A 21,809-nucleotide genomic window follows, 5' to 3' on the forward strand; every position below is an offset into this window, starting at 1 on the left:
TTTTGTTCACCATCCAGTCTGCAAAAATGGAATTGTTTTCCAATGACAAAAAGTTAGAAGCTCCAGGAGAAAGTTGTGAGTTATTTTAGCTGACCTGGTCAAAGCCATCACTGGGCGGGAGGTGGGGAGAATGTCCCTAGCAATCATGATTTGGCCAGAATCTCCATACCTTAGTACACACAGGAGATACACCTTCAATTTATTTTAAATGTAGTGTAGGGTGCTGTACTGCTAAAACTATTCCCCATATTTCACAGACATTTGTAGCATTGTCAAAAAAGCCCTACTTTTTATTATTGTTTGGTAGTACTTGGAGAAATGTTAATTTGCATTCAGACTCTCTTATTTGCAAACTCTCTCTGTCTCCCAAGACCCAATTAAATTATTACACACACACCCAAGACATACCACCATATAGTCAAATCTGACTGAGGACTCAGATGAACAACACTATCTCATTCACTACATGATTTCCAGACCAATGACAAATCCAAGAAGCACTGGCCTCACTCACAATTGACTTGTTCCGCCCCTGACATCATTCATTAGACAAGCAAAACTAATTTGCAACAGTACACATAGCCATTGCTTTCTTCCCTATATGGTCCTATGACAAAGGACCAGCTGGTCAGGACCTTGGAGAGCTCCCTGCAGATAGCACTTCCTAGAACTACGGTATGTCAGGGAACTATTGCCTCAACAGCGGGCTGAAGCCTTCTATGATGAAGGCTGGAAAAATACCTCCAATCAGCCCACCTCCTCTGAGGGGCTGTCTGATCATTTTAAGCCCCCCTGCATTTTGCAGTGCATTAAAGGGCCATTGCATTTTGTAGCATTTTAATATTACGTACTGACTTTTTGCCTGTGATTTTGCTTGCAATTTCTATGAACAGCTTAGAGATTTTGTTATATTAAACAGTGTATAAGTTATTAAATTGAATTTAAACTACTTTATTATATAATCTCTGGCTCCTACAGAGTAGAGGCAGTGAGGGTTGCATGGAGGCACGTCCTCTGATCCAGGCAAGCCAGGCAAAACCATGTTCTCTGTCCTGAATGCTCCAGGAGTGAGTAGAAGTGTGGCTCTGCAAACTCTGCCTCTGAGCCTGAGCAAAGCTCATGGCCAAACATAGTGAAGCACTAAGCCTTTTCCCATACCAGAATGCAAACTTCCCCATCCCCAATCTGGAAATTCATCAGAGGAAAGAGTGTTACCATCATAGCAGAGTAGGTGTAGGGATAATGGTATGCCAGGTAGCAGACATCTTCCTTATGAGGGAAAACAATGCTGAAAGTAAGTGTGTAGCAGGATTTCCCATGGGTTTCCCTTGAAGCTGCAGCCACTGTGCAATTTTGGTAGTGGTTTCTGGTAGAAGGAGGGGGGGGAGGAGGGAGGGAGAGAGAGAGAGGGAGAGGGAGAGAGAGAGAGAATAACCTGTTATTCTCATTATTGCTGCTGTTGTTTATATACCACTTAATGCCCAGAAGGCTTCTAAGCATTTTACAAAATAGAAAACAAACAAACAATTGCACAACACTGTTACAATACAGGGTAACTAAAAATACACTGTAATTAAAATATGCAATGAAATAAATCCCATTAAAACATAAAGGGCCCTCGTGGAAGAATGGCAAATGAAAATTATAGACTTTATGGAACTGGCTGAACTGACCGGGAGACTCCGTGACCAGAGAGAAGAGTCGGTGGAAGAAGATTGGAAGAAATGTAAAGTTTATTTAAAGAAATATTGTAAAATTGATTAGTATGAGTTGATTTGGAAGTGGTTATAAGCTGTAGGTTTAGAATTTAATGTTTAGATTTAAAGAAAGTTAATGTAATTTGAGATAAAGGAAGGATTAAGAGAAATTATGTTATAGAAGTTAGATAGTGTGAGTTAAAGATATGATTTAGAAATTGCTAAAGATGAATGAAAATGAACCGCAGATAGGGAGGACTTGAGGAAATCAGCATAAAATGTGAATGAAAGTTTATGAATCGCGAAAGTTATATTTTGTCTTTGTTATTTGTTTTGTTATGTGTCTGTGTTTATTGTTATGTACTTGGTATGTTTTTTTCTTTCTGATGTATTTCATTTTATTATAAAATGAATAGAATTTTTTTGGGGGGAAATAAAATATAAAATATCCCTGACTGAAATGAGCAATAAAACAATCCCATTAACATAACACAGCAAGTAAAACAGCAATCAAAACAGGAGACTCTGGTCAAGAGATCAAGGGAATGCCTGTGTAAACAAGTGTGTTTTCTAGTGCCGGCAGGATGCCACTGCAGATGAGGCCTCTCATAATTCAGCAGGGAATGCCTGACTCAACAGGGTAGCAGAGGAGAATCATATACATACAGGTCCCGCTACCCAAACAATGCATTCCCAGGAAATCCTTCATTAGGCAAGCATTCACATAATGAGCTGATTATGTCTGTTATTTCCTATGGGAACATTTCTAAGCTGTGATTTGTCTGTTCTTCTTCTCTCCCTCCACACTTTCTGCCTGAAACTAGTGTGGCCAATCAGCAAAACTCAGACAAAAGAAAAATGGGTTTGTCTTATTTCTCCTGCTCCCTGATTTGTCTGATCTCCCTCCCTCCCTCCATGTTTTCTCCCTGAAATGACTGCTGCTGACCAGCAAAACACAAACAAGTAAGAAAGTGGGGGAACTCCAGCTGTTTGGATATCTGAATCAGCTGTTCATGTGGCGAGGTTTGGGTATAATTCTTTATGTTTGGATAACAGGGATTTCAGATAATGAGTTTTCTGATGGCAGGGCCTGCATGTATACTAACAGGAATTCCAATTCTCCAAGTAAAAGTCCTGAGCTAACAAAAATGGCACCAGCCATACACAAGCAGAAGGAATCCACATGCCCAGAGGACTCTGGGGGACAGAGGCAGAAGTACCCCAATGATGATTTAACATGCTCAAAGGGCGTGAAACAGTGACGATCTGTTAGACAGTGCAGAACAGGCACCCCCAAACTTCAGCCCTCCAGATGTTTTGGACTACAATTCCCATCTTCCCCAACTACTGGTCCTGTTAGCTAGGGATCATGGGAGTTGTAGGCCAAAACATCTGGAGGGCTGCAGTTTGGGGATGCCTGGTACAGAGGTTCAAGGTGATCACAAGGATAGAAAGCATTGAATGGAGAGGCTGAAATTCTAAAGAGGGATCACTCCATACTACAATATTTTGTTGCAGGTCTTATTTTGCCGCTGGCTAATTTATTAGATTCAAGGAATTTCAATGCAACACTGAGCTTTTGAAGCTGACTTATTACTACTGCAACTTGACTACCGTAGTGACTGACATTTCAGAGTCTCAGTTTTTCCAGTTGTAAGGTCAGATTTACCCCATTTCTGCACCAGTTTGTGATTTAAACAAAAACAAAAACATTTTTTTCAAGTTTGCACAAAAACCATATGCATTTGCTCACACATTTTTCCTAATATACGTATTTTTGTATGCAATTTTGCCTAATATATGAATTTCTGCTAGCAGTTTTCCCCAATATAATGCAACCTTACTATGTTTTTTTAACTAATATATCAAATTTTATATGCACTCTTAGGTTGGTGCACTGCACTGGAAGATACACAGAAGTGCAAGTTTCAAAAGTTAGCTTCAGTTCATGTGTTTGTTTGGGGAATTCAATTTAATGAGTTCATCTTAAACATAAGAATGGAAGAAGAGCCCATCTAGTCCACCATCCTGTTTTCTTATTGGTCAACTAGATGCCTATGAGTATCCTGCAAGCAGAACCTGAGTGTACAACAGGGACTCCCAGAAACTAATATTCAGAGGCAATCCTAAGCTAGATGTGCCAACAGTCTGACTTAGCATATGGCAGTTTCCTGAACTGACCTTCTCATATGGAGTTGTGGTAGTCCTTAGAAACATAAGGAGAGCCCCATTGAATCAGATGGAATTCCCACCTAATCCAGCATCCTATTCTCACAGTTACCAACCAGATGCCGGTGAGAGGGCCAAAAGCGGGACTTGAGCTCAACAATACCCTACCCACTTGTGATTCCTACTTGCGAGCCAAATGATTTATCCTCCATCCCTACTCCTGATCTGAGAACACAAAAAACAGAAGTGTCATTCCCAAGGTTTGGTGTATGGGCGAGGCAAAGTTTGCAGCAAGCTTCAAAGGCATTCTCTTGTTGCATATATTCAAAATGAAACAGAAGGGGGGGCAGGAGAAGCAGGGTATGCGGAAAGCATTTGTTCTTGTTAACTTTTCTATTAGGGTGACCAGATGGAAAGGCAATGGAATTACTTTTAATAGCACTGGAGAAAGGATTTCAGCAGGTTCAGCTTCTCACACCACTGCATGACAAGCTGCACTAATCAAAATCCCCTCCCCTACACAGTAATCAAAGGTACAGTTTCTTTTGCCGATCCTAGTTTTCTTTTGCCGATCCTAGTTTTGACTCTTTCTAAGGACTGAAGATGTAACTGTTTCTGGTAGTAATACTCACCTGTAACAACATCTCCTCGGATTGCCTCCCTGTTTAGCATCATAGGAAACTAGCTGCCTTATACTGAGTTCAGACCATGGGTCCATCTAGCTCAGTGCTTCCTACACTGACTGGCAGTGGCTCTCCAGGATTTCAGAGAGGGGTCATATCTAGCCCTACTTTGGAGATGCCAGTGAACCTGGGACCTTCTGCATGGAAACCTGATGCTCTACCACTGAGCTACAGCCCTTTCCGTAATTTTGGAATTAAGTAAGCAGAGATTAAACCGCAGAGCCTAGGGCTTGCCGATCAGAAGGTCGGCGTTTTGAATCCCTGTGACGGGGTGAGCTTCTGTTGCTTGGTCCCAGCTCCTGCCAACCTAGCAGTTCGAAAGCACATCAAAGTGCAAGTAGATAAATAGGTACCGCTCCAGCGGGAAGGTAAACGGCATTTCCATGTGCTGCTCTGGTTCGCCAGAAGTGGCTTTGCCATGCTGGCCACATGACCTGGAAGCTGTACGCCGGCTCCCTCGGCCAATAATGCGAGATGAGCGTCGCAACCCCAGAGTCGGTCACGACTGGACCTAATGGTCAGGGGTCCCTTTACCTTTACCTTTAAGCAGCATTGTAGGAAATTTACCATGGCAGGTGGCTTCTTAGGCCTGCTGCCATCAGGTAAGTTTGCAGCTGGTGGAGACACTGATGGCATTGCACATTTCTGCACCCCACCCTGACCTGGAGCCAACCCAGGCAGAAAGCAGGAATGCAAATGTTTCAAATGTTTAAACAAAGGAAGGGTGGTTCCTGCAGATTGACCATGGCTGGGTGCTTATGCTCCTGCCACTTTCTGTCTACAACAACTTTAGCCCTGCCTTGATTCTGATTAAACACACACACACACACACACACACACACACACACACCCCACACTCCCCAGGAAAATACAAATCTGAAGAACGGATGTTCCTTCTCTGTCCTCACCTGGTCTTTTGCAATGTATTTTTTTTTAAGAGCCAGCTTCAAGGGTGATGGTGAAAGAGTTCCCGTTGGCTGAGATGAAGAGCCAATTCACGCATTTCAGAGCAACCGCATCGCAGCAAATTGCATCCACAAGTACATCTCAGACAATAATTTCCCCTGCCTAGCACCAATTATGCTGTTGCTAAACCTTCTCATTCTGAAGGACTCTGTGACACCCCTCCCCCTCTTATTGTTTTTAAAAAGATATCGTATCAGCATTGTATTAAAATGCAAAATATAAGGAAGAGACCGAAAGATGCCATTTCAGCTGCTGAAATTTACATAAACTGTTTATTTCCCTCGTGCTGGTGTTGTTTTTATTCAGTGGGGCAAAGTCTCAAGATAATCATTCTCCTGAAATCCCATGGCTTAATCATAGCTTCTTTTGTATGAGACATAAAATAATTTGTTGACTTACAAGAATGAAATGGGTGGAAATGTAGCAGCAGCAACAGCAACAGCAACAACAACAACAACAACAACAAGCTGATAGTTCAGTTGGTTAGAGCATGGTGCTGATAATGCCGAGGTTGCAGGTTCGATCCCTGTTAGAGACAGCTGCATATTCCTGCATTGCAGAGGGTTGGACTAGATGATCCCCAGAGTCCCTTCCAACTCTACAATTCTTTCATTCTATGATTCCTTTCAGAGCAGTCTTCCTCAACCTGCTGCATGCCAGATGTTTTGAACCACAACTCCTATCAGCCCCAATCAGTGTGGCCGATGGACAGGGATGGTGGGAGCTGTAGTCCAAAATACCTGGAATGGGGAAAGCTGTTCTAGACATTGCACCCCTTAACTCAGAAGCTGCCTTCCAACTTCTAGAAGTGTGAGTTCTGGTTTTTGCTACCATAATATTACTTTGCACATGCACAGAAGCATTCCCCACCATCTATCTCAGGAGGTAGGGAGAAACTAGGTCAAAGAAGAAGAAAAATACATTCTCACACTGACTCCAATTTAGCTAAAGTCAGTGATGACTTACAGTATGATTTTATGCATGTCTACTCTGAAGTAATAATAAATAACAAGATGAAAGACTTACTCTGAAGTAAATCTGATTGGATTAGTTCAGACATAGGCAAACTTGGCCCTCCAGATGTTTTGGGACTACAACTCCTATCATCCCTAGCTAACAGGACCAGTGGTCAGGTATGATGGCAGTTGTAGTCCCAAAACACCTGGAGGGCTGCGTTTGCCTGTGCCTGGGTTAGTTGAATGAGTCTTAACTCTTTTGGCTGCAATCCTACATGCTCTCACCTAGGATTAAGCCTCTTTGAACTTAATATGATTTATGTCTGTGTAGATAGCATAGCATGGAGCTGTTAGTTCCATTGAAATGGAAGAAACACTTTGGAACCAAACTACATGTTACATTAAACCTACTGAAAAACAATTACTTATGCAGAGGCTGTAGCTCAATGACAAAACACCTATTCTGCATGCAGAAGGTGTCATTCTTGATTCCTAAAATCTCCAGTGAAAAAGACCAGGGATGAAAAAGACCAGGCACCCTGGAGGACTACTACCAGTCTCAGGAAAGCTTGCAGGTAGAGAAACTCATGACTATAGAGACAATCTCTCTCTCTCTCTGGCCCTCAGAACTTTCACCAGACCACACCTCCCCAGAAGCCCTGCTTCACATTCTCCTTGAGTGATTTTGCCTGGCTGGAATGTGTCCTTAAGCTCCATTCATGCTTCTTGCTTGCCTGGATAGAGGACAGAGCGTGTGTGGGATGGGGGTGTGGGGGTGGGTGTTATGTGTGGGTGTGTAAAAACTAGCCTGCTGTACAAAGGCACCATTTGCATTCATTGCTCTGCCTGCTTTTGCCTCTGCACACTCAGTTCGATGTCTGCAAAGTGGATCCTACAAAGGGTCCATATGATCAAGAGCCTTGAGTGATTGGAGATGCTGCTTACATGCAACTGTTCACACATAAGCTCTCCTCACAACGGATGTTGTGCTGAAGAGACCGGGTGGAGCATGTCATGTTGCAGGTGATGTCAGAGGTATGTTACTCCCTCCTATGCTAATGCACAGAGGAGGCCATTTGGGAAAAGGCTTACGCTTCCCCTGGTTTACACTTATATGCATAGGATAGCATAGATGGAATGAACCATTTTCTCCCCTTCCTCACACTAACTGTGTGTGATGATCCACAGGATGATTGCAGAACAGAAGAAGAAGAAGAAGAAGAAGAAGAAGAAGAAGAAGAAGAAGAAGAAGAAGAAGAAGAAGAAGAAGAAGAAGAAGAAGAAGAAGAGGAGGAGGAGTAGTAGTAGTTTGGATTTGATATCCCGCTTTTTCACTACCCAAAGGAGTCTCAAAGCAGCTAACATTCTCCTTTCCCTTCCTCCCCCACAACAAACACTCTGTGAGGTGAATGGGGCTGAGAGACTTCAGAGAAGTGTGACTAGCCCAAGGTCACCCAGCAGCTGTATGTGGAGGAGTGGAGACGCGAACCCGGTTCCCCAGATTACGAGTCTACCGCTCTTAACCACTACACCGCCCAAACCACACAATGGATCACACACATAGCTGCCAAGTTTTCCCTTTTCTCGCGAGGAAGCCTATTCAGCATAATGGAAAATCCCTGAAAAAAAGGGATAACTTGGCAGCTATGATCACACATTCTTAAGCAATTAGCATCTGACACAGCCTGAGCTTGTGATTGCAAGCAAGACCTATTGAGTTCTTCAGAACTTACACACAGCCCTAATAAGTTCCCTAAACTCAACAGCCTTTGCAAAGCTAAAAAAAGTGCACCAGCATTAAGAAAGAGGTTATTAATCCAAATCACAATGCTATTAACATGCAGACTCAATTCGCTATGCTTTTGAGTCACTTTATAATAGTCAAACCCTAAAGCAAGCTATTTCTCCTTCAAACACTTTGCACTGTTTCCAGCACAGCTGGCACCACCAGTTAATTAATAATCATCATAATTATTATTGTTGCTATCATCATCACTTACTGCGCACATTGTTTTTCATGTTCAAAGTGCTTTACAAATGTTATTGAATTATCCCCCACATCTCCCTTCTTCAGCCAAATTAGCAAGAGCAGAAGGCAGAGACTATTGATATCATTATCCAGAGTTTGTAGCATGGGAATGGAAAGAAAGTCAACAAATGCAAAACACACACACACACACACACAAACACACACACTGGCTTGTATTTGATCAACATCACAAAAGCTCAGTCTTATTTGTGACGTGAGAGCTGCCACATTGTGGCTAGTGCAGAACCAGAAGTTCTCAGCTGTGAACTTCCAACTCGGATTTTGGCCTGTGAGAGGAGCAATGAAAAGGGTCCCTCAAACCCCTGTCAATTGTTATTCTTTTTTGTGGGGAGAGGGATGGGTGGAATTGAGGGCATTATACCAGCAGCATTCTTCTCCCAGCATCCATCAGCTGATAGCTGCCATTTGCGTCTGGAGTGCCCCAGGATAACCCCCCCCCATAAATGAATTCACACAGGCACATATTTAAGTTTAAGGTGGATGGGCAAAATTTAGGCCACAGCTTTATTGAATTACACAAAGTGAGCAGTATTGGCTTAGGCACTGATGAACTATAACTGACTCCTGCCCGCCTCGCAGGGAGTCTAGAAGGGTAACCCAATGAGGGAGCTACATCGATGCAGATCAACGAAAGCTCACCCCAATGTTCCTGTGGTCCTGGCATGGCCCTAGCCCCTCAAGCGGGCTTTGGACGAGATCCAGGGCTCCCAGATTCCTTTAACAGAATACCCTTTTTCATGGAGGGGCAAGGTCACTGAATTGGTTCAGGGTAGATCATCCCCGGTCAGATTGGGGCCACTCCAAAGCAGCAGACTGGGCCTTGAACATAGCTGCCAAGTCTCCCGTATTCCCCGGGAAAACCCTGTTTTTCCAGCTGTCCCCAGCCGAAAAAAACGGATTTCCCCCCCCCCCGTTTATTCTGGCGCAGCGGCCATTTTGGAACTGGGCAGAGCATGCTCAGAAGTGACTTTTGATGCTGCTTTGCCCAGTTCCAAAATGGCCGCAGCATGACTTCTGGTGTGGCGGCCATTTTGGAACAGGGCAGAGCAGCATCAAAAGTAGCTTCTGAGCATGCTCCGCCCAGTTCCAAAATGGCAGCAGCGCTACTTCCGGTCTGCTACTTCCAGTCCAGTCCCTTATTTCTCAGGCCGAAACTTGGCAGCTATGGCCTTGAATCATAGCTGCCAAGTTTTCCCTTTTCTCGCGAGGAAGCCTATTCAGCATAATGGAAAATCCCTTTTAAAAAGGGATAACTTGGCAGCTATGCCTTGAATTGGATGGAGGGGCCCATATACAGCCCTAGTTTACAAAGTCAGCAGAGTAAAGTAGAGTAGCTAAGGACTGTAGAAGGTCAGTTTTCAGATCAAGGAAAACACAAGTGCTCTTTGCAGGTTAAATGAAAGATGCAAGGGGGACAGTATCGACTTGCACAGTAACTCCTCCCTCCTCTGCTGTAATTTTGGGCATCCTCCAACTTGTGGAAGGCAGCAGTCTACAGTAGTGCACTTCTGATCTAGAAGGGCTATCCAGATCAAGAGAATCCAAGAGCCCAAGACAAGCCTGCTAGTTCAAGCCACGGGACCACCATGTCCAGCATTCCGTTCTCACAGTGGCTGACCAGGTGTCTGTGGGAAGCCTACAAGCTACCCACCTGTGATTTCAAACAACTGGTATACAGAGGCATAATCAGAGTAAACCCATTGAAATCAATGGACAGGACTAACTTGGGTCCAATAATTTCAATGGGTCTACTGTGGGTAGAAATTAGTTGGATACAACCCACTGCACTGTAGCACCAAGTTGAAGTGGAATATTGCTGCACAAGGAAAAACACAAGTGCATTACCAAAGAGGGCTGACAACAAATTGCACAACAAGAATCAGCTGTTGCAGGGGGGAACACAGGTACATTACCAAAGAGTGCTGTGCAATGGTATCAGGTGTTGCACACCAAAAATTAGCTGTTTCACACACACAAAAAGTTTCCACTAGTGCAACAGCTGCATTGGAATCATTTGTTGTGCAGCTTAAACTCTGCTATCTATTAGGACTAGGCCCCTGTGTCTCCAGAGAAACTGAGTAAATCAGATAAAGTTCTGGTTGCTTGTGGCCTTCTGCATTAGGAACCAGCACCGTCCGCCCCCCCCCACACACACACATCAATGCTTTTCTTTCTCTATTTTTCACTTTCCCATGTCACAAAGGACACCAAACAGCCAGCAGGCAAAAAAGAAAGGAAAGGAAAGGAAGTGTATGTGGAGAGAGGGGAGTAAGAAACTACATTTGTACTGATCTGGGCAGAATTTTAACTACTGACCTAGAAATAAAAAGTTCAGCATCCAATTACCAAGCCCTTGAGCCATCCAGCTTTGCGACAGCTCAGGTGGGGTTAGACAATGAACTGGAAATGAACTGTGGAACGCAATGCCCAGATGTGCCATTGGGAGCCTCACGAGCTGCTGCTGATGCTCCTTAAATAATCAGCTGGAAAGGAACATTATTGCTCTGTGTGTAATAATAGTAAACAGTTGCCAAGACAGCAAACAGTGAATTAAATCATTTTATAGGGGCTCCCGCAACATCCCCCCCCCTTCACTTTCCCACACAGGCACTAGTGTATAACTGTCACTTTGCGGGCAGGCAATAAACCAGAGCAATGGGGTTGGCAAAACCCTTTTTGACAGGAGGTTTTCTAATAATCTCCATAACATGTTTGGGGTTTTTTTTAACTCTCTCTCACGGGAAGGGGAAGGGAAATGATGCCAGAGCAGAGACGTGGGCTGCCACATTTGTCTTCTTCGGGAGTGAGTTGTCCCTGCTCCCCGACCACACACACATAGCTCCAGAGGAAGACAAATGTGGGTGGAGTTCGGACAGCGTGTGATCTGCAGACTCGTACATCTCACTTCCCTCTGTCCTTCAGCTCAGAGCAGTCATTCCTGAACTGTGAGCTAGAAACTGACTAGTTAACAGGAAGAGTGATACTACTGTGGCATATGTTAATTAAACACTCTGCGACTGCAGCAGTGCTTAGAATGAACATGTTCAATTTAATGGAGTCAGTTGAATCAGTTCAAAAATCTCTGAACTGCACCTGGAAGAAGCTCCCATAATTGCCATGTTAAGCGAAGATGAATAAAGATCATTTTGGAGTAGAACTTTGCACAATTTCTAATTCATCTCCAAGTTCATTCTCTCTCTCTTTTCCTATCTAGACCCTTTGGGCCTTTAAGCTTAAAAACTAATTGTTAGAGAAAACAAATGTTTAAAATTCACATTCTGCTGTGTGTGGGTGTTGATATTCCCTTAGTCTTCTTATGTATATTTTATACACCAGCACAACTTGTAGCATTTTGAAGGCTGGAAAAAAAATATTGCCAGGGTCTATTTGGATAACCTCAATTTGAATTGAACATTAACGAAGCTGGTTGGTTTTGTAAAGGCACTGATGTGAACTGGAGTCAGCCCACACAGTGATGGTGGGTGGGTTTCAGGGAGAGAGGCTTGGAAATCATTTGGCAACTGTACACCACAGTGTTGAGATTCCAGGTTTCCCAGTCTTGAATCTCTTGAGCCACATGTCAAAAGAATTCCAAGATGCAGGTGACGTCCACTAACATCAATGGGTTTATTCTGAGTAGGACTCAGCATTGGGGACCATTGAGTGGGCTCAGACATATAAATCTCCCTTCCCTCTCTCTGTTGCAAATTGAAATTGTAAACTCCTCAGCACTGAGACCTGTTTTCTTATATTTGATAAGGTGTTGTGCATGATGGCTGGGTGAGCGATGAATAGACAGGTTTGCATCCTAATGAAGCACTAAGCCACTAAGTCACTTAGTGGTATTTTTCTCCCTTTGGTGAAATGTTGTACTGTACAAGAGAATCCATAAGCAGGTGGCTAGTAACTTAGTTGCACAAGAGATTTGCAATCTGTTATATAATGAGTTTCTGCTAGTGCAGCTATTGCATAAGATTCCTCTGCTGTGCAACGTTAAAGTTCTCATACCCACTAACACAAGAGTGGACAGGGAATGCTGTAAACAATCCATAGTTACTGTAGATACTAAAGTTAACTTGTATGTGTATGGGTGTGCCTGTATGTTTGCAAGCACTGTTATCATTCTACTTCCACTATATATAAGCATCTGGTGACTTCTGTTTCAGTGTATCTGAGGAAGTGTGCATGCACACAAAAGCTCATACCAATGACAAACCTAGTTGGTCTCTAAGGTACTGCTGGAAGGAATTTTTTTTTAAATTTTACTTCCATAAAGTTATTCATTTGCTGCTTTGGAAGTGCATTTCTAAAGCACAGTAGGGTCCTGATTTCTCTCCCTGCACCAGAGAACATGGAACATGTTGTGGGCAACTTTGTTACACAATGGATCGTACAAACCTGTTTCACAACGAGTTCCGCCAGTACAGCTGTTGCATTGGGCTTCCTCTGTTCCGTGACATTAAAACACACCTGTCCACTAGCACAAGAGAGCTTTGGATGCAGCCCAATGCACCGAATAATGAACAAAGGAGGTTTTCCACCTTGGACAGTACCTAACATTTGCACTCAAATTGTATGTGAGTGTTGGGCAGGGGAAGAGGGAGTGGGGTTCAGGAACTATACCAAATCGTGTTTTTAATTCACTCTCTGTATTGCAAAAAACCACATTCCCCAGGCCTATTTGCATTCCTGGATGTGTATCAAAGTAGTTCTTTGTCCTTCGGCTGTTCATCAGCATCATCACCACCACAACAACAACAGGTATATAGAGTGTTAGAGTATTCAAAGTGCTTTGCATTCATCAGAACAATACAGTATTTTTCGTTCCATAAGACACACTTTTTTCCTCCTAAAAAGTAAGAGGAAATTTTTGTGCATCTTATGGAGCGAATGTGTGGCCTCTGGAGCCGAATTGCCCAAGGGTGAAAGGCAGATCGTGCTGCTTTTTTAAAAAAAAGAAAAGAAAGAGCTAAAGGCTAACAAGAGGGAATGAGCACATTGAAAGGAACCCGCTCAGCAGCTGATTGCAAGAGATCGGGGAGGGAGATAAGAGAGCTAGCTCCCTTCCCGGCCCCTTGCCTAGGCCTCAATTGTTGTCTGCAGCGAGAGACATGTGACTGGCTGATTAGATTATCTGGCTGGAAACTGTAGAAATGGGTCCCTTTCCTAGAGAAGCTGTAGAACTGTGAGTTGAACCCCATAAAAACAGGATTTTTTCCCTTTGCAAGGAAACTCAGCAACTTTGAGCTGATCCTAAAAAATGGAGCTTTCCCCCTTTGCAAAAAAAGATGCACAACTCTGACCCCCCCCCAAAATGGGACTTTTCCCATTTGCATAAAAAGCTGCACAACTTTGAGCTGATCCTTAAAAAAAATGGAGCTTCCCCCCTTTGCAAAAGAAGCTTCCTCAAATATTTAGGGGGGGGCAAAGGCACCTAGGCCTCTAGGAGTTGGCTGCTATGCCTAGGACAATTCAAGAAAGCAAAATATTTTTTTTCTTGTTTTCCTCCTCTAAAAAAACTAAGTGCGTCCTATGGTCAGGTGCGTCCTATGGAGCGAAAAACTACGGTAGTCTTCAGAACAGTCCTGTCATATCAGTAGGTCAGTATTACTTTTCCTGCTTGTTACAGATGTGTAGAGGGGGAGGAAAAGCTGATAGATGGTGATTCTCCCAAGGCCATCACTGGCAGAGCGATTCCCCAGGTCACATCTAACATAGGAAGTCTACTGAGTCAAACCACTGGCTCCATCTTGCTCAGCATTGCCTACACTGACAGGCAGAGGCTCTCTGGGGTTTCAGGCAAGGGTCTTTCACACCCCTACATGGGGAAGCCAGGGGGCAAAGCAGATGCTGTACCATTGAGCCACAGGCCTTTCCTGCATTGCCTGAAGTTAATTTTCCAAGGCTGAGCTAAACATTCAGTCTCAATGTTGGGACTAGGGCTGGTTCAGGAGCTGCCAGAAGCTTTTAACCCACCCACTGCCTCAAATTTCCCTTCTTCACTGCCAGTTGTTTTGCAGTGTGCTCCTTACACCTCTTGCCATTGTTGGTTTTCGTCCTACAATTCCTTTCTGAATGATGCTGAAAGGTGTTCTGAATGATGCATCGTTCAAAGCAGAATTGATGGGGGAAGAGAAATGGTGGAGACCAGCCAGCAGAAAGAGCACCCACCATTGATAAGTTCACCTCTAGGCCCGTTTTTATTTTCATAGCTGCCCATAGGGGCTATTCATCAGTATTAAAATTATATTAAACAATACCAAAACTGGTGCCACAGTTGCACCCAAATTTCACAGATGGGAAAATGGGAGCCCATTCCACTGTGTATTCTCCCAGGTTGGACTGGCAAGGCTTGAAAAATAGAACACCATCAGGAATTTTATCAGAAAAAGTCATTTCTGAGAAATTTCAGCCTACCAATTATCTAAAGAAATCTGATGATGTGTGAACTGAGGAATCAGATTAGATTAGAAGAATCCAGGCAGACTTTGAGAGCAACAGTGATTCTAGACAGATATAGGGGGGGGATAGGAATCAGATGACAGAGATGAAGAATGAAACCTTTCCAGAGCACATCAACATAAAACTCAGCACATTTCACATTCTGGGAGAATGAGCGGGGGGGAGGGGGGAGAGAGAGAGAGAGAGAGAGAGAGAGAGAGACAGTCCTATCCCATCATCTGTAGCCTATCCCTTTCCAGATTATGATTAAGAACTTAATTGCACTTTCACAGTTTAATCGTACCAGTCAGCTGCTATTTAATCACTGCACAATAACGGCCTTGTTAATGACATTAGGGCCCATTATGACTGTAATCAGCCTATAAGCCTTGCATCCCCTACATCTGCTTGCGCCCAAGTCTGCCAGCACTGGGGAAAGTCGTTCATGCCAGGAGAAAGCAGGAGGGAGGGAGGACATGCAAGGAGGGGAAAGGGGGCTATTGATCTAGCTGGAAAGTGGAGCGAGGTTGCTAGATCACGATGGAAAGGGGGGAGGAGGAGGGGGGGAGGAGGAGGAGGAGGAGGAGGAGGAGGAGGAGGAGGAGGAGGAGGAGGAGGAGGAGAATAGGGAACAGATTGTCATGCAGTGAGAATCTCCTGTTAAAAGCTAGCTTGCAACAAGGGCCTAAGAGGTGCTGTAAAAATCATAAGGAGTAAAGAAGTGGGTGCCCACTACCTAAAATCAACTATTTGAAATTGCTTCAGAATATCAACAGCAGAAGGAAGAGAGAAGATTGTTTCCCAAGGCAGCCAATAGTTAGGATCGGGGTTTTTCTTTTCTTACATTATGGAGTACTGGCAGCTCTCTTTTTTGCTGCTCATGGCAGCCATTTTGTGCGGGACTCACGGCCTTTGGGGGGGATTTCTTTCAGAGAGGCAAAATAGTACATTATTTTCAGGGTGGGGGGCTATTCATTATAGCAGGGGTAGAGAACATCAGGCCCTGGGAGCTAAAGGCAACCATCAAACCCTATCTGTCTGGCCCTCGGAACTCTCCTCAGAACACACCCCTCATTGGCCCTACTTCACACACTCCTTAGGCTGGAATTTGTCCTTGAACGCCATTCGCTGGTTGGTTGAGGGGGGGGTGAGTGTATGTAGAAACTAGCCTACTGTACAAAGGGGGAATTTGCATTTCTTGCTCCGCCCACTTTTGCCTTTAGCTCTGCTCTGCCCACCAATGGCATGTGCCACCCACCCAAAAATGTTGCACAGAAAGGAATGCAGCCCTTGATCCCAAAAAGGCTCCTCAACCTTGCATTGCAACAACAATGGTTTTCCCCTCCTTTTTTTCATTTTGATTAAAACCTTTGTTTACTCCTGCCATAAACAACAGCGGTAGAGTCACTACCAGTGGTCACCCATTCCAACACCATGACCAACCCTCAATGCTGGCACACGTGTGTGTGTGTGTGTGTGTGTGTGTGTGTGTATTTGTGTGTGTGTATTTGTTTGTGTAGGGAGTGGTGGTAGCTATTGGGGTTCCATCCTACTGATAGCAAATCTACTACTTTCATTCCTTTGTTTTGGGGGGGGGAACCAAGTCTATCCCACCCAACACTGTTGCCAAGGCAACATTATACGAAAAGTAAAACAAGCTTTCAAAAAGCATCGGGTGGGGAGAGAGAAGTTGCTCCTGATACTAAAACACGATAGAATTTTCACACCCACACAACTGAAAGTTGCAAGGGGTTTTGAAGGAGGAGGAGGGCTGTTCTCAACCCCAACATGTAGGTCCAATGTTCCTATTGGACAAAATGGCACTCAGCATTCATGCTTACGGAATTAAAATTTGAAGCGTAGACAAAGCCCTCACGAAGATTCATCTGCATTTTAGTGCACATTTCTCATAATATTTTGCCTAACATACACATCTTTGCAAAGCACTTCCCCTAATATAATGCATTTTTGTATGCTATTTACACTAATATATACACCCCACCCCACCTGCACACTTAACCCCAGCGTACAGATTCTTGCACGCAGCAAGAGAACTGCCCTGCAAAATCTGGAGAAGTATGAATTTTAAATAATGGCTGGGTTTGGGTTCGAGTATTATGTATTACATACATTCAACATTAAATGAGAACTGAATTGAATTTCTCCCCCATTCCTATCTGCATGCATGTATTTAAAACTGATAACTATTTTTTTAAAAATCAAAACAAAACACTAACTTGTGTGACTGTACAGTAGTTGCCTCCATTGCTCGGCCTCTTGCCCCACCCACCAGGGGCATACAGAACCCAAAAGGTTGCCCACAAGAGAAAGAAACCTTGAGACTGAAAAATGTTCTCCCTACCACTGCCCTAGAGAAAAAACAACAACAATGATGTTTTTGTTCTCCATCATTTTGTAGCCCCTATGATCTGCATTTAAAGGGTGAAGTAGAATTGGTAGTGCAAAGTTAATGGGGTAATAATGACTAGCAGGAGAAGTAGGAAAGCTCAAGCAACATTCTGGAAGAGGAGGTGCAGTACACTTACTTGTAATAACAGATATCATAGCCCACCCGAATCCAGTGAGGTCTGCCCTGGAGAGCTTCCTTCACTGAATACATGACCGGTTGCATGCCTACACAAAACAAAGGCAGTTTTTAAAAAAGCGATATGATGTCCTCTGCAACTGCAAAACAGCTGTTTTACCCAGGACATTTCTTAGGTGAAGACAGACACTTTTCAGGTGAAGACAGACATAATATGTTCAGTGCAGTGAGGTTGCTCTGAAAGCAGATCTGCACATACTTTTCTCTCCAGAATTGAGCACTGAAGGGCAGGGGAACTCATTGGTTCTGAAAGTTTGAGGCAGAAACCAGCTGTGCATGGCAGTAATCGGTTGCTTGCTGTGCGCAGCATAACGTCACCAAGGAACCTTCCCTAACCCAAAGCAATGGTGGAGATTTGCACATCCCTGTCCTGTTCTTCATTCATAAGAGGGGTGTCCCCATGTTGCATTTGAGTGTACAGGCTTTGTGCCCAAACAGTTGACTTGCACAAATGAACATGTTGCACTATTGCACACCAACACCTGATAATGTTTAAAGACAGCTTGTGACAAATCAATTGGGATATGCAAAAGTTCATGCAGAGGGTTTAAAAAAATGTGCCTCTTTTAAAGCAGACTTTCCAACTGAAACTTTGGGCAAGGGGCAAAATGGATGGCAGCATTGGGCTAGATGACCCTTATGATCCCTTCCAACTCTACAATTCTAAGATCTGATACTGTCATTTCAACCACGAAGGCAGGAGGAAGTTGGAATTGTCTCACGGATAAGGGGCATGTGTTGTGAATTCCCATTATATATTTATTCTGTCTTCACCATACTCCCCACCCCACCACGCACTCATCCCACAACAAAAAGCTAAAGGTAAAGGACCCCTGACAATTAAGTCTAGTTGCAGACGACTCTGGGGTTGCGGCGCTCATCTCACTTTACAGGCCGAGGGAGCCGGCGTTTGTCCGCAGACAGTTTTTCCAGGTCATGTGGCCAGCACGACTAAGCTGCTTCTGGTGCAACGGAACACCAAAACTAGAGCCATTTACCTTCCTGCCAGAGCGGTACCTATTTATCTACTTGCACTTTTGCTTTCGAACTGCTAGGTTGGCAGGAACTGGGGCCGAGCAACGGGAGCTCACTCCGTCAGGGGGATTCGAACTGCCGACCTTCTGATCAGCAAGCCCAAAAGGCTCAGTGGTTTAGACCACAGCAAGCCACTGCCAATTCTCTGCTTAGTTTTCATTAAGGCAAACACATGTCAAGAAGTCCTTAACTTCTTTGCTTTTAAGAGAATGCCTTTTAATCAAGCTCATCAGGTGACAGATCTGGAGAACATAGCAAACATTTCTCCAGGGCAATAGATGAAACATATCCAAACTGCAGACACAAATCTCTTTTAACAGTCATTCTTTGGTAAATGGGAGAGATGGGGGTGGGCAAGGTTGAGATCTCTAGGAGAGGATTCTCAGTGCTCTCACCATTACAATTCCTGGAATTCTTTGGAGGAGACCATGGGAATTAAACATTTTTTTTAATGGGGGGGGCATGCCTTGTCATTGAGCAACATGGAGGCCTAACTCTGCATCTCTGCCTGGAATCAAAACTAGTCAGATGCCATAGAAAAACATTTTTGACAAATAAGAGGGGTATAACATCAAGACCATTGTGGAATGCAGCAAAATTGGCGGAAATGCAGGACGTGTCTGAAAGTCAGCCAAATGAATCAGCCCTGTCAGATTCTGACAGTAATCTTAACATGGCACTTAATGACAGTAAGGCCTGCAAGGAAGGGAAAATAGTGAAACAAAAACATAGCCAGAATCAGATGATTGTACATGCAGGTCTCATTCTCCAAACATAATGCATTCTCGGGAAATTGTTTGTTAGGAATACATTCACATAACGAGTTGACAATTTCCATTTATTCCTATGGGGAAATTTCTGGTGTGTAAGGTATGTATTTTTGTGTTTTTATATAGTAAACCACCCTATGATTCTTGGATGAAGGATGATACAGGAAAAATTAATACTACTACTACTAATAATAAATCCTGTTCTTATTCCAAGGACTTCTCACAAGAATACCAATGAAACAATTTAAAAAATGGCAAGAGCTTTTGGAATTCTTTAGTAGCATATGCGATTGGAACAGAATTAGCAATAAAGTGATTTATCAGCACAAGCCAAGAGGAGGACTCATTTTTTGTCATTTGAAACAACTTAATCATTGCTTTTTTCTAGGGATATTCAAGGGTACGCAGTACCTGAACCATTTTTTCTAGAAGGAGAGCACTGGTTAAAAGTGTGGCACTTGCTATAACAACTTCATGGTGAGTACCAGCACCCTTTTTTCTAGAAGAAAAGCACGGACAACTTTTATGCATAATCTGTGTGGATTTCTCAATCCCTTGGAAATGTACTGAACTGTCTATGGATTCCTCTTGGCTGATGGCATTTCAAAGATCAAGAGCAGGCATAGGCAAACTCAGCCCTCCAGATGTTTTGGGACTACAACTCCCATCATCCCTGACCACTGGTCCTGTTAGCTAGGGATGATGGGAAATGTAGTCCCAAAACATCTGGAGGGCCGAGTTTGCCTATGCCTGTTCAAGAGTTTTGACTCTTGTTAACCCATTTTTTAAGGCTACGATTCAGGTTTGCAGGTGTTGGGCTAAAAACCTAACACCATATAATTCCCCCTTAATGCTCATTTTGGAACATGCAGACTTTAGGTGTGTGGATAAATATTGTCAATTGCATCCTGGGAATCAAAAGGAGTTTATAGAGTATGTGACCTTTTTAAAAATGGTAAGCCCCTTTCAGAGACAGAACTGCTCCAAATATTAGATGACATTCACCCAACCTGGTTTCAAGTATTGCAAGTAAGATCATTTGCATGCCACCAGCTAAGAATTAGGAAAGACTTGGTTTGAAAATTTAATTTTACAGGGTAGATCAGGTTGATATATTATATTTACAAAGCTCTTTTTACTGAATGGACAGGTAGCTTTTTTTAGTCCTAAAAGTGTGTGGGAAACAGATCTAGGGAAAGAATTAACAGATGAAGCTTAGAATGATATAAGGGGCAAAACACCATTCATATCTATGCCAGCTAAAACACAGGCCCCATTTAAGATTGTCCATAGGTGACACTGGATCCCTGTAAAACTTAACAGAGTCAACCCAAGCATCTGACAGGATTGTTGGTGAGGCTGTAGGAGGAATGGAGATTTCTTCCATCTTTGGTGGTGTCACAGTGGCGCTGGTGGCTACTCTAGAGTAACGACTCCTCACAGCTCTGCATTTTTATCCTTTTATTTAGTGCAGTCTATTTACAGTGCTGAAACAGTGCTATGTACATGTTGTCAGTCTGGTGCAGAACCTCCGAATGGAGATTCCCGCGTTTTCCTCCAGCAAAGTAGCCTGGGGATACTAAATCTCCACCCACGTCGTTTCCTGCGCAATTCCGGGGTCGCTGGGATCGGTCTTCTTCCCGCGGTTTCCCTGTTTTCCCCTTCCGTTCCCAAGCGGCGCCTTGGCTCGGCTACCTTGCCCGAGCCCGAGCCCTGGCTCCTACTTCCTGATTCCTCGCTAGAAACATCCCCCTCCCCACTCCCACTTGCGCTGGGCGAAGAGCTTGTGTTTAAGATGGGAGGCGGCTGTCTATAGCTTCTGTCCCTCACAGGTGGGAATGCCATTTTGTGATGTTTTGCAGGGGGGGGGGGAATCAATTACATATCTTCCCTCCTGATCCAGCATGAGAATCATTTATTAATGAGTCAAACTTCTGATGGCTTTCAAATAATTCATAGAGAATTAGTAGCCTTGCTGTTTACTGCAACAAGAATGGAAATATCATGTCATTGGAAGATGACTGGGATTCACTATGCAAGGGTGTCTAGACAGAATATGGGGCATGGTGTTATCAGAGCACTTGGTCTATCACAATTGAGTGGTTACTGCCATTGCCCAAAAAGATTAGTTTGACACAATACAGGTGCCCTTTATCTGATATGTCAACAAAGATGGACACTTGATGCAACCTCCATTAAGCCAGATATGAATGTGATGGAGCTATATTCAAAGGACTGATACAGTTTAAGGATACAGGTATTGGTATGTAACTTTGGTCCACACCAAGGTGTACTTTGTGATAATTTTCCCATTGTACCTTTTGCTGTTACAAGTACTGTGTCCTTGTACCTTGTCACTTGCGAAAAAATTCAATAAAAATATTCTTTTAAAAAATAAATAAACCAATATAGTTCTATCATGTAGGTAGGCTCTATA

The 21,809-nt window shown here is 43.6% G+C and overlaps 1 protein-coding gene across 1 annotated transcript in view; it reads right to left on the reverse strand.

Moving 5' to 3' along the window:
• AGBL1 (AGBL carboxypeptidase 1) overlaps positions 1–21,809 on the reverse strand; it is a 145,133-nt gene that overhangs the window by 36,724 nt on the left and 86,600 nt on the right. The window contains exons 15-16 of the mRNA XM_035131745.2: positions 17,509–17,596; positions 1,216–1,366 (exon numbers count right to left, since the gene is read on the reverse strand). Of these exons, the coding sequence (XP_034987636.2) occupies positions 1,216–1,366; positions 17,509–17,596 (239 nt within the window). The remainder of the gene's footprint in view (positions 1–1,215; positions 1,367–17,508; positions 17,597–21,809) is intronic.

This window comes from Zootoca vivipara, chromosome 14, assembly GCF_963506605.1.
Source record: "Zootoca vivipara chromosome 14, rZooViv1.1, whole genome shotgun sequence".
Lineage (NCBI taxonomy): Eukaryota > Metazoa > Chordata > Lepidosauria > Squamata > Lacertidae > Zootoca > Zootoca vivipara.